Source organism: Raphanus sativus, chromosome 1 (assembly GCF_000801105.2).
Source record: "Raphanus sativus cultivar WK10039 chromosome 1, ASM80110v3, whole genome shotgun sequence".
NCBI lineage: Eukaryota > Viridiplantae > Streptophyta > Magnoliopsida > Brassicales > Brassicaceae > Raphanus > Raphanus sativus.
In genome coordinates this window covers 14050148-14062312 of record NC_079511.1, presented here as the reverse complement: position 1 = coordinate 14062312, position 12165 = coordinate 14050148, and the positions used below count along the sequence as shown (strand labels likewise).

Here is a 12165-nt window from a genome sequence, read left to right as displayed (position 1 = left end):
TGTGTTTGTGAGATCGTTCTTATAACCAACATTTGATCTATCAAAAAAAAACATTTGATTTATTTTATAGTTCAAGATGACAGTTGTAACCGGATTAACCGGAGAAAACCTTGCCGAGGTCGGAAATTAGCTTATGTTTCTTGTCGGTGAAGAAGATCGGCGAATCCTCTGGAAAACCAATCGACGACTCTTCCGTCATAAGCACCGAGTGACACGTGGAAGAACATGCTTGATGAAGGATTAGGTCACGTGTTTTGAGCTTATCTGAATTGGTTTTGGGATGAGTTTGTTTGTAATCGGACTTTATATAAATCCATCTGTAATCTTGTTTGCCCATTGGGTTTTAATGAAATGAAGTGGACAATTTTTTTTTCTTTTGCTTCAACGGTTCGTTTCGGAATTTGCGTATGACAGTTGTAACTTTTAATTACACTCAGTCAGTGTCACTTCCTAGATTTGACATACTTTATTGTGGGCCAGCAATATATTATTTACAATTTTGCCCTTAACGCATATATGGATAGATGACGTGTGGACGGATGACGTGTGGACGGGGATAAATACAAAGATTCTAAAAATTTCATGCTGTAAATTTTAAGACTGAGATTAAAACTTTATTAGTTGGTGAGATAGACAAAGACGTAGAGTTCAATGCTTTTGTTCTAGGTGGGTGAAACAACGCATATGAACAAGAAAATCTATATAGATAGAAGCTAATTTGAGAGTATAATGTATGTCAAAATTGATTAGATTGAAGCTTTACCATCAAATATCAAAAAACTCGTTTGGAGTAGTCGTATTTGTCCAACTGAGATTCGTGAATTAGTGATTCTTGGATGAGTGATGTGCAGAAGAGTGATACATGGATTGGTAATGCGTGGATGGTGATGTGTGGATGCTTGACAGAATTTCTGCCACAAAGATCATCACTTTCCTAATTTAGCAATTATTCTCAAAATCTTGTTAACATGAATCTATGCTCAAAATATTTTTTGTGAGGGTTTTGGTTATCCGAATCCATATCCACGTTTTGTGGTGTCAAAACTAGGGGTGGACAAATAAACCGAATCCGATCCGATATAAATGAATCTGAACCAATCCGAACCCGACATAAATACCGAATGGATCTTGTTTTATGGCATTTCGGATTATGAGTATTATCTGAATCGAACTCCAATCTAAATGGATATCTGATAGAATCTGAAACATTCAAACCCCAAAAAAATCTTGTACAAAATATGATCTCAACTTCTAATAATAGTATTCAAAATATATTAAGATACATTGAACATTTAATTACGTATATATTACATGAAGGTTGGTGGTTCTATTACATGAAGGTTGATGGTTTAAGGTGACTGTTGAATCTTAAAATATTTATATTTTGATTATGTTTTCACTAAACAATGTTTTTTATGTCATGAGAACTTGGTTTTCGTTTTAGATTTTGTTTTTTTAATAAATTTGTTCCATTTCGTTTGATTTTGAATGATCACGGTTGATGTTCTTTTATTATTTTTGAATTAATTTTACATATGTTTTTGTTACAAAAGGTTCAAAACAGGTATTTTAAACCTGAAGAACCGAATTTACTTATGTTTTGGTTATAAAGTAAGTATGAATCAGGTATTTTAAACTGAAAAACCGATTGGGACCCAAACCCGAAAGTACATTGGGTTATATCGGCTCTTTGAAGATTTACTAACTCCGACCCGAACCTGATAGAACCCAAACTGGTTCCGAATCAAACTTTCAAATAATTCGAATGGGGTTGATTTTGATAAACCAAAAAAAAAACAAAAAAAATAGACAATCAGCTCAGCTAATGATGAGGAAAACATAAGGATGGCCGATGATGAGACTTCAGTGCCAAGCTCAGCTCCATAGACAATGAAGCACAAGCTTTAGGTAAAAAAATATGAAGATGCAAAATTGGTGATCAAAGAAACTTTTGAGATGTTTACCTGCTAAGTTTACAGCACACAAAGCGGTGATAACTTTGACGATGAACACTGATGAACTCAAGTTTGCTGAGGTAATAGGGATATGAAAGGCTGAGGAGATGAAACTGTAATCTAAATTCTCAAAGCCTGCTTAAGACTCTAGAGAAACAGTTGGTGAAGACATCCAAAAAGAGCTCAAAAAATTGAAGAATATATTCACCTTATGATTCTGAAACTTAAAGAAACCATAGATCTTATGTCTAAGACGTCCGACGACAGATTGCCTAGAAAAGAAGAAGGACAGAAAAGACAGGAAGTGGTGTGTTTTAATTGTCATGGTATTGGACATGTCAAAACAGATTGTCCATCATTCAAGAGAAAATAAATCAAGGTGTAATGGATGTAATTGTAATGGGCACATAAAATCAGATTGTGTGAACACAAAGAAGATAAAGATGAAGAGAAGTTGCACTGATAAAAAGCCAGAAAGAAAAGAAGATGCTCTCAATTTCGTGTCTCTTCATGGAGTTATAGGATCTGAAAAAGACATCACTGAAGGTGAATTTCGTGCGTCGTGTGTGTCACACACCAGTTCAGATGCGTCACACAGTTATACAGAAAGTGATCTAGATGCATATCTTCTAGCTGAGTATAAGGTACTCTTTGGTCAATTTACAGAACTCAGTCACGAAAACCTACAGCTCATCAAGGATAAATATATCTTAAAAGCTCAAGTCGACATCCTACAGATGGAAAAGACTTATACGAAGAGTGCTTCGAAGTGTGGGATGACAGAAAATGGTGATGAAGATGAGATTCAGTCTCTTAAAAGAGTTATTGCAGATCAGAACCGCATCCAACAAGAGTCTGAAATAAAATTTCATCAGATGAAACAGCTACTGAATCAAGAACTTGAGAAGAGCCAGCTTATAGAAAGACAACTTACTGAGAACTACAAGAAAGTAAGGATGTTGAACACTGGATCAGCAACTCTGGATCATATTTTGTCAATCGGACAGTCTCCAAAAATCAGTTGGGGTTTTGGTTATCAAGGGTCAACTTCACAAAATTATGACGAAGCTGAAGGGATAAGGTTCATAAAAGCTGAAGAAATATCAGGGTCAATGACAGAGACAAGAGAAAATCAAAGCACACCTTGTGGGAATTGATTCTTGTTCAATGGAAAACACTATTATCATGGAAGCAGTTCTCAGACGGTTGAGAAGAATGAAGAAACCAAGTTTGTAAAGCGCTCAATCCCAGTTGTTTAAGCTGAATGCAAGGATGAGACCCAAGCAAACATTGTGACTACAAAGATACAAGACATAAAATTTGTTGCTAAGCGAAGGAGTGGTTGTCATTTTTGTGGTAAGATCGGACATAGTGTTGCTTTATGTTATTTTCGTAGAAACCAGATTAAGCGAGCTTAGAGGATGAATATTTGTTACGTGGAACCCAAAAGGTATGGACATGTATGGATAACTAAGAAGAATCTATATCCTAAGTTTACGAAAGGTGTGTCACACGAGCATACCAGTGTGTCATACACTCGAATGTATGATCAATATACTGAGCTTGAAGAACTAGTTCGATGGTCTGGGAGGTACTGGGAGTTTTGATGGTCCAACAAGTATCATGAAGTTTTCACATAGATTTTCACTCAAGCAGGGGAGATGATACTTAATTTAGGGGAGTTTGAAAATTGCTTTAATGGGATGTATGATGCATATTATGCTTAGAGGTTACTGAGTTTGAGTTGTAAAACTCAGTGGAAAAGGGAGAAACTGTAAGTTGAAGAACTTGGAGCTTGAGAAGTTTCTGCAGTGGTGGAGTTTTGGTTCATGTACATGTGTTACACATGGAGAACTATATGTGACACACGCTTTGGAGAATAAAAAGAAAACTACAAGATGCAATGATATAGGATATTTTCATATGTTTGGTCGACGAAATAAACATTTAAAAAATATTATTAGATCATAAATAGGAAGATTGGATGATGTTAAAATATATGAAATATTATATTAAATATTAGAAAAATATTATTTAATATATATCTTGAATTTTCCTAGATTAGGGTTAGAGCTTTTGATGTTGTAATTCTTAGAGAGAAATATGTTTTGGGGTTTTCATAGCTGAGTGAGTTGAAAGATTTGATCAACAGGTGTTGAGTCAAGCAAGCTACGAGTTAGGAATCGGTCAGTGTCGAGTTGTGTAATTTTTCAGATCAAACAAGTCTGTGAAAAATTATGTAAAGAATTTCTAATAAAAGAGATATGTGTTCTTCGAATTACTTTGTGTCTTGTGTTTTCGGCGTATCTAGGTTTTACACTCTCCACCTCTCTTATCAAACTCAGATCATTCGGGGGTAGGAGAGGGGAGGGGAAATCATGTTAACCTTTTTTGTTTGTAATATATTTAGATCCTAGATCGAATTTTTTCTTCCGAGATTTTCTTTTTCTGTTTATTGGATTTCTCTTCGTTCAGCGATTTTGTTGGGTCTTTGACCTCAAACAGAGATGTTCTGTTCTTTTTATGTTTAGTTTTCCAATTATTCTCAGAATCGTTTTCTACGAGTATAGATATTTTCTCTTTTAAAAATTGTTGTCTATGGTGGGGAGTAAAGTTTTTCGGACGAAAAAGAGGATGAAGGTATTGGAATTATCTTGATTGACGCATGAGAGTTTCAGTAGAGTTGGTATTTGTTGAAGATAGTCCGGCAAAGAATCTCCGTTAAATCGATTAAGTGTTCGGTGTTCGCAAATTTAACAATTTGTGATGTATGAGTTCCCGACTAGAAGAGGGTTGATGGCCGAAGATTGAGTTTAGTGAATACGACGGCTGATTGATTGTGTCACCGGAGATGAAGATCGAAGCCGGCGGAGATGAACCTCTCAAGATGCATGTCTTCAACTTGACACGATTTTTATCTTTTGTTGTTGAGCTTCCACGTGTTCTTCTGTGTATAATATGTGTTTGCTCTTTCTTAGAGTTATTTTCATCATATGGCAGTATTAAGTTTTTTATTACAATATAGGGCGGTTATTGCTTTTAGAGTAGTTTTTGGAAAGTATAAACTAACTACATTTACTCTTGCAACTAAATGGGTTCCACAATTTTAATTCTTTTTTTTCCTTCTCTCTCTCTTCTCTCTCTTTAATCTCATTTTTATTCTTTTTTCCACTTTTAGTTTTATTTCATATATGATCCCTCAACTTTTAAATATATTAATTTATGCTCTCATGATTTTCGATTTGCAAATATATCTCTTTCAAATTGACTCCTTGCTTTTTAATTGTAAAGACCATACATTCCATGATTACACGAACATGTTTTTGAACTTCTGGAAATTTACTATTCGATTTTTAACTTTCCAAATTGCAAAAATATCCTCGTAATATATACATATGTACATGTTTACATGTGTACATGTAAACTTGTGTACATGTGTACATTTGTACATGTGTACATGTGTACATGTGTACATGTGTACATGTGTACATGTGCACATCTTCATTTGTGTACATTGTATATCACTAAAGCAATCTGGCGTAAAATCATATTTTCCACAAAACCGGAAAATAAAGTAATTTAAACTCTTATAATTCAAATTCGCCAAAATTTTCAATTATAAACGGTTACAGATTAATTTAATAAAAAAATCATTATATGGACATTATAGTAAAGACTTATAATTATTACACATGTACATATGTACATGTACATATGTGTACATATGTACATGTACATATGTGTACATATGTGTACATGTGTACATATTTATATGCTTATATGTTTATATGTGCACATTTTCATTTGTGTATATTGTATATCATTAAAACTTTTAAGATATAACTTCTAAGGTATAGTTTCCTAACTAAATTTTCACTAAATTTTCACTGATTAACTTCTAATGTACACATGAAACTTCTATTTGTACCTAAATGCAACATTTACACACAAAATGATTAAAATAAATAGCTAAAACCTATAAAAATAGAACACATCACTATGTACACTAAAATTATAATTAATATAACTATACACGTTAAAAACTTGCAAACATAGATATTAATGACATTTTTTATTGGGTTGTGTAATGCTCTGATTATAAACCTCATTTCTTGATGTTGGTTTTTTAAAGTTTTTTTGGTGTATTTGTAAAACTTTGCTAGAGTGTACACAGAACAAGCGTGTACATGTGTACAACATGAGCGAGCTTTGATGTTCCTTAGCGACGGCTCTCAAAACTATAGGTTGACAGATCTCAAAAGATAGATTATAAACATATTTTCAGAAAAAAATTCTAGAAAAACAACATTCATTTTATAAAAAGAAGAACAAAAAATTCATGTAGAAAAAATGAAAAAAAAAGATACATGGGACCCACTATTTTTAGTTAACCAAAAAATTAGTTACAAACTGACTTATCTCGTTTAGGAAAAGAAGGAAAAAAAAAAAAGCTAGAAAAAACTATGTTGATAGCATAAACTACTTTATTATATAATAAAAAATATAAAACTGCCCAATTATTTTTCTTTCTTATTTGTACTCATTTAACTCTTGGGAATTAATAAGACAATGAGGTTGACAAAAAAATAATAATAATAACCAGCACTAGAAAGTTGGTCGATCTTACGGTCTTGACATGATCTCAGGTCAAATCATGGTCCAACACCGGATACAGGGTAAAATGTATATGCCTAATTGAAACACATGTAACAAGCAAATATAATGATTCTGTGACAGTGAAGCTTTTCTATTGAATTAATCGATACATTAAAGTGGATTTAGACATCTGAGGCTCTCTTTCCAGGACAGCAACCCCATCCTTCGCCGATATTGTCCTCACCACTTTTGGTTGAAGCCATGGAACTTGGTTCTTCCCTAATCTTCGACCACCTGGAAATACGAATCCAGAGCTTATTATATAAGACCAAAACCTTAAAGCTTTTACCTTAGGGAAAGAGTAATGTGTTTTTTGGCAAAGAAAAGCTCTTTTAAACTAAAAGCGGTAAAAGTAGAGTTAAGACTCACCAGGTCCAGAAAACCGACGTCCACCATCTTGTCTCTCCTTGGAGTTTCTTCCTCCACCTGAAGTAGTTTTCTGATTCCCGTCTTTTCCAGTTTCAGATACAGACTTCTGACGAGCTTCTGCCATTAATTGCCATTTCAAAAACGTGTCATCTCCTCCAACAGCAGCACGAGCAGCAACGTTTGCTGCTGTCGTTCTCATTCTGTCGTCGTCCTCTTTATTTCCCTTTCACATATTCAAAACTACTTTTCAACGAACATTGCAAAAGGTAAAATACAATGTGGCTACAAATTGTGATTATTAATTTCTCCATACCTTCAAACCCTTTGAACGGTTGTCTTCTTTCTCCTTCTCACTATCCACTCCACCATCACCTTCTTCACTCTGCATCAATGACAAAAAAAAAAAAAAAAAAAAAACTTTGTATGCAATATATTAAAACAAAGAAAATAGATAATGATGAGGTCAGAAAATACCTCGCTTGGTTTCTTAAGTTTTTCTGCTTCAGCCTGTTTCTTTTCCCATTCCTCTTTCACCTTCTGGTTAATTTCGTTGATTTGTAGCCGAATATCTGACGTGATGAAGGTCCCGTGTCTAGATTTCTCAGTATCAACCCGCTGCAGAAACACTGTTAGTTTCAGAAAAGATTAGATCCAAAGAAAGAGTTAGACTGACCTGCTTTGACAACCGAATGATATGAGATAATAGTCCTCGCATCCTTTCCTCCACACACTGAGAGCGCAAATGCGTCAAAAAAAAAGGGTACAAAAAAAAAACCACAAGTAAGCAAACAATATACACACGAAGTTGTACCAAAGACAAGCACCGTTCAACATCAACGCCTATCTGCTTTAGCCCAACTTTCGCCACTGCCAAATATGAAAAAAACATATATAAGTTTCTTCTCCAAGTAATTCAGCAACCTAGAATGTAAGAGATAAGAAAAAAAGGAAGTATCCCAACTAATTTCTGCCAGCTTTTTCTGCAGTGGACTTTTCTGCAAAATAAATCTTTCTTCCTCTTCGTGCACAACTCTACGAGATGCTTCAGAAACACGACTATCCTCCTTGCCCCCAGAAAATAATTGTTCTTCCTCTTCCTAAAATCAATGCAGACTGCAAAATTCAGTACTACACAACCAGATTTAAAGTGAAAACTGAAGCTGTCAGGAAACGCAAAGCTCACCCTGAGATTGACACCACTGACTGCAGTGACATCATTGAGCTGTTCAATACTTTGATCCACAGAATTCGGTACCACTTTTTGCTTCTTGCTGCAAGTTGATCCATGCAAAAAAACTACGGTTATAATTTTATATTTGAGAACCAAAAAAAAAAAAAAAGAGAAGCTCTTTAAGCTGTAAAATCCACACAACGAAACACCAACTATAGTTTTGAATGGATAACGTAAAAAAGAGACTTAAGAAAGCTGTTAATAATAATTCCCTCTTTCAAAACATGAGTGATAGATCAAGGCAGCAGCTCAATTACCTTGGTGGTGGCGGTGAAGAACCTAATGTCTCAAGTGGTTTCTTCTGACCGACAGTTTGCTTCTTGGGTGGCATCCTAGCATTAAAACCTGCTTGTGACGTACCCAACGGACCACGAGAATTCATCTGATGGACACAAAAAAAATTTCAAGATTGTTGAAAATACCAAGGAACATATGCAAGGCTTTTAAAGAACCCAAGGTTGCCCCAAAAGCTCCAAAAGAAGAGGCAAACAGAGTCTTTGAAAAGGACTTTTATTTATCAGAAATCTATATATAAAATAAGCTCTCTTACTGCTGTGTTAGGGTCCATGTTTCTAGGTGCGGATAAAACCATTCTAGAGGACTCCTTCTCTAAATCCTCCTTCGAAGTCCCTGGGGCTGCCTTATTCTGTTCAAAACTTTCCTGCTTCACATGGGACAGTGATGATCCTTGACTAGGTGCAGAATTTAGAGGCAACGATGAGCTGTTCTGGAAAGCGCCGCCCTGAACCCTACTAGGATCATTAACAGAAGCAGGTCTCTCAAACTTAGGCATAGTCATCATGTTTGTGGTAGACTGGGGAGGTGCTCCAGGACCAGTTGATCCCACAGTCTGGTTATGTGCCACATGTCTCATATGGGAATCATGAAGGTGTGGTCTCAAAGAAGAACCAGAAACATTGGTGCTTGGACCCGGGAATGAGTGAAAACTACCGGAGCTGGTATACATAGAAAAAGAACTTGGTGGTCGCTGCATCTGGTTATGCTGAGGATGATTTGTAAGTCCCTGCACAGGAACTGAACTGCCTGTTGACGAAGGAAGTTGGTTAAGGTGGACCACTCCACGAGGATCGGACTGAGATTTTTGATTATTGATTTCTGCGATTGAAGAGATTTAATCAGGTAAAAATTTCTGAGATTGAAGTTTTATGATAATAATCGTGAAAGTGAAAGTAAGAATGCATCAATGAATATAATTAATACCAGTATGAGCTTGAATTCCCTTTTTCCCCTGGTTGTAAGCTTCCTGTATCATCAAGCACAGATTACAAATTAAGAATTACTAGATTCTGACTCAAGCTTCAGAGGGCGGGTATATTTTTTGTTTTTAATTTTTTATTTGTGTTTTATTTATAATCATATTTACTATATTTAAAAATTATTAGTTAAAAGTTTTGATAATTATATTGAATTTGTGATGTTATATAACTATACACTTGTACACAATATTTTGAAACCGATCCGGATTCGCGATTAAACCGGCAAACCCGTGGATCTGGTATGTAATTCAGTTTGAGTTAGGAAAAACATCATTGTTTAATAATCTGGTAAAACCCACGAAACTCGGTAAAACCCACGGAAACCCGGTAAAACCCATGAAAATCCGCTAAAACTCAAAACTCGGTAACCAATTGAACCACTGGTTAAACCAATACGTAATTTTTAATTATTAACCTTTTAGATTTTTAATTATATTATTGGAATATGTTTGTATTCTAATTAGGAAATTAGATTTTTGGTTTTTATATAAAAAATATATATATATGATCTTGTGGATTATGAATCTATTAACAAATCTAATTGTTATGATTTGGTATTAGTTTATTTTTGTTATCAATTATCAATTATAATTTTATGTTTTACTTTTAGATTATTTTAGATTTAAAATTTAATTTTATTATTTACAATAGACATTTAAATACTGAAAAAGTTATTAATATTTTGTAAAATTTAGTTCAAGCACATGAGTCTTTCATAGAAAACCTACATGTATACATACATATCCACTTTCTATATTTTATAAAATAGGAGTAAGGAAAAAATACATAAATACAGTATATTAGTCCATATCGTATATGTAGAAGGAAGTTATATTTTGATTCCTGAATATTTTTGGTTGTTAAATAAATACTATGATTTTGGAATTAGATATAGGATAATTAATAGGTGAAGTAAAAGAGTAAAGAAAATGAAACAAAAATATATATATTCGTACATTTATGTTGCAATATTTGTAGCTCTTAAAAATAGAATTTAGTGGTTATGGAGGTTGACTATATATTAAGTTATGCAGTTTTCTTATTATTATTATACGATTACTTTAGTTAGTTATATTTGGATGCCACTTTTTTAAATTGGACCTAACCCATATCAATTGGACATGTTGAAGAATTAATAGTATTGATTTTACTTTAATTTCCTTTTTATCATTAAAACCCCTTATAAAGGCCAAGTAGCAATCAATCATAAATCTAACGTAAAAGAAAAAACCTTAAATCTAAACCAAAGAGGAAAACATTAAAATTATAAAGAGATAATGTCCTTTCTCTCCACGTTACTTTTTCTCCAAGATACTTTTACTTCAAGTAAAATATCTGAGTAAATGGATAATCACTATTTTATCTTTTATCTTTTAACAGTTTATATATATTTGTACCCTTTTGTTTTGTTCCGGTGGTGTGAGTATTTACTTGTTAGTCAAACAATCTCCTAATATCCATGCCTAGTCAAAACAAAAAAGTTTGCCTACATCTTAACATCCACATCCATATTTTTTATGTTGAAGTATTTTATATAATTGTTAAAATATATAAAATACATATACGAAAGTGGATGTTAAAATATGGAAAAAAAATATAATTTATTGTATCAATTGTGTTTATTTTATATGTATGAAAATGAGAAAATTCCAATAAAATAATTATGTATAGTTAGTTTAGTTTAGGGATATAAAAGACAAACCACATAAAATATGTGTGTCACATATGAGAAGTGTTTTTAGGTGTAAATAGAAAATCAAAATGTGTCTTTAGTATTATGAAGTTGTAAATAGGTGTAAATAGAAGTGTTTTTAGATGTAAAAAATTCTTTTCTTTCATGAAGCTACAACTTTTGTATTATAAAGTTGATACCGACTTTTAACGATTGGACCATCAGATATTTCTCCACCTGCGATCCAGTGGAAGAAACTAACCAGTCAATCTCCTATAAATGTAAACCTATAGACTAGACTGTTTGATCAAAAAAAAAAAGACTAGAAGATAGACTAGTAATCATAATACAAACCTATAAAAAAAACTTAATTTACTTGTTAAGAGATTTTTTATACTTTATAAGACTTAGTTAAGTTGCCTTCTTTTCAATCTATGAAAACACTTTGATAAAGGAACAATATGCTTCTATTTTTTATACTTTATAAGACTTAGTTAATTAAACCAACAATATGCTTCTTCTTCTTTTTACTTCTATTTTTTTTACTATCCTTTTCACTTCTATTTTTAACATCATTTTTACTTCTATCCTCGTAGTTTTGATCGTTTTATATGTTATATGAACAACCTTACACATAAATAAAAGAGAAACATAAAAACAAACAAACAATTAGAACTTTAAACCATTAAATTAAAATAATTATATCAGATTTAATTTTCTTGACATGTTTTTCTTGACATGTTGATCAAGTTTAATTATATTGCAACTTTTTGAACTTGTTTATTTCAATACACACTCCAAGGGATTTATATACTTCTCACTTGGAGGCAGTGCAGAATATAGTCCGATTGCACAAGGCAAGAAAATCCAAAAAATATTATTACTTACTTTCACAAATAGAAAAAATTGACATATTTTTTTTTGTTTATTACATAAAATGTTGTTTTAGAATTTTAATATACAATTTGAATATTATATCTATGTTTAAATTTAAATTTAATATTA

At 32.9% G+C, this 12165-nt stretch overlaps 1 protein-coding gene across 1 annotated transcript; it reads right to left on the bottom strand.

Moving 5' to 3' along the window:
• Positions 1–6539: 6539 nt before the first annotated feature.
• On the bottom strand, positions 6540–9484 carry LOC108858299 (transcription initiation factor TFIID subunit 4b-like). Its single transcript, XM_056989834.1, has 11 exons — positions 9433–9484; positions 8762–9327; positions 8469–8593; positions 8164–8251; positions 7942–8077; positions 7792–7847; positions 7654–7710; positions 7455–7595; positions 7294–7362; positions 6981–7203; positions 6540–6845 (listed from the first exon to the last, which is right to left on the bottom strand). The coding sequence occupies exons 1-11, from the start codon at positions 9482–9484 to the stop codon at positions 6703–6705; spliced, it is 1656 nt and encodes a 551-aa protein (XP_056845814.1). The 3' UTR covers positions 6540–6702.
• Between the last annotated feature and the right edge of the window lie 2681 nt (positions 9485–12165).

Excerpts from the sequence above, each read along its gene's own strand:
- LOC108858299 (XM_056989834.1), bottom strand. The coding sequence starts at position 9,484 with ATGATACAGGAAGCTTACAACCAGGGGAAAAAGGGAATTCAAGCTCAT. Across the intron at positions 8,078-8,163 it reads TCAGTGGTGTCAATCTCAGG|GAAGAGGAAGAACAATTATT; the intron begins GTGAGCTTTGCG and ends CATTGATTTTAG. Across the intron at positions 6,846-6,980 it reads ACGTCGGTTTTCTGGACCTG|GTGGTCGAAGATTAGGGAAG; the intron begins GTGAGTCTTAAC and ends TCGTATTTCCAG.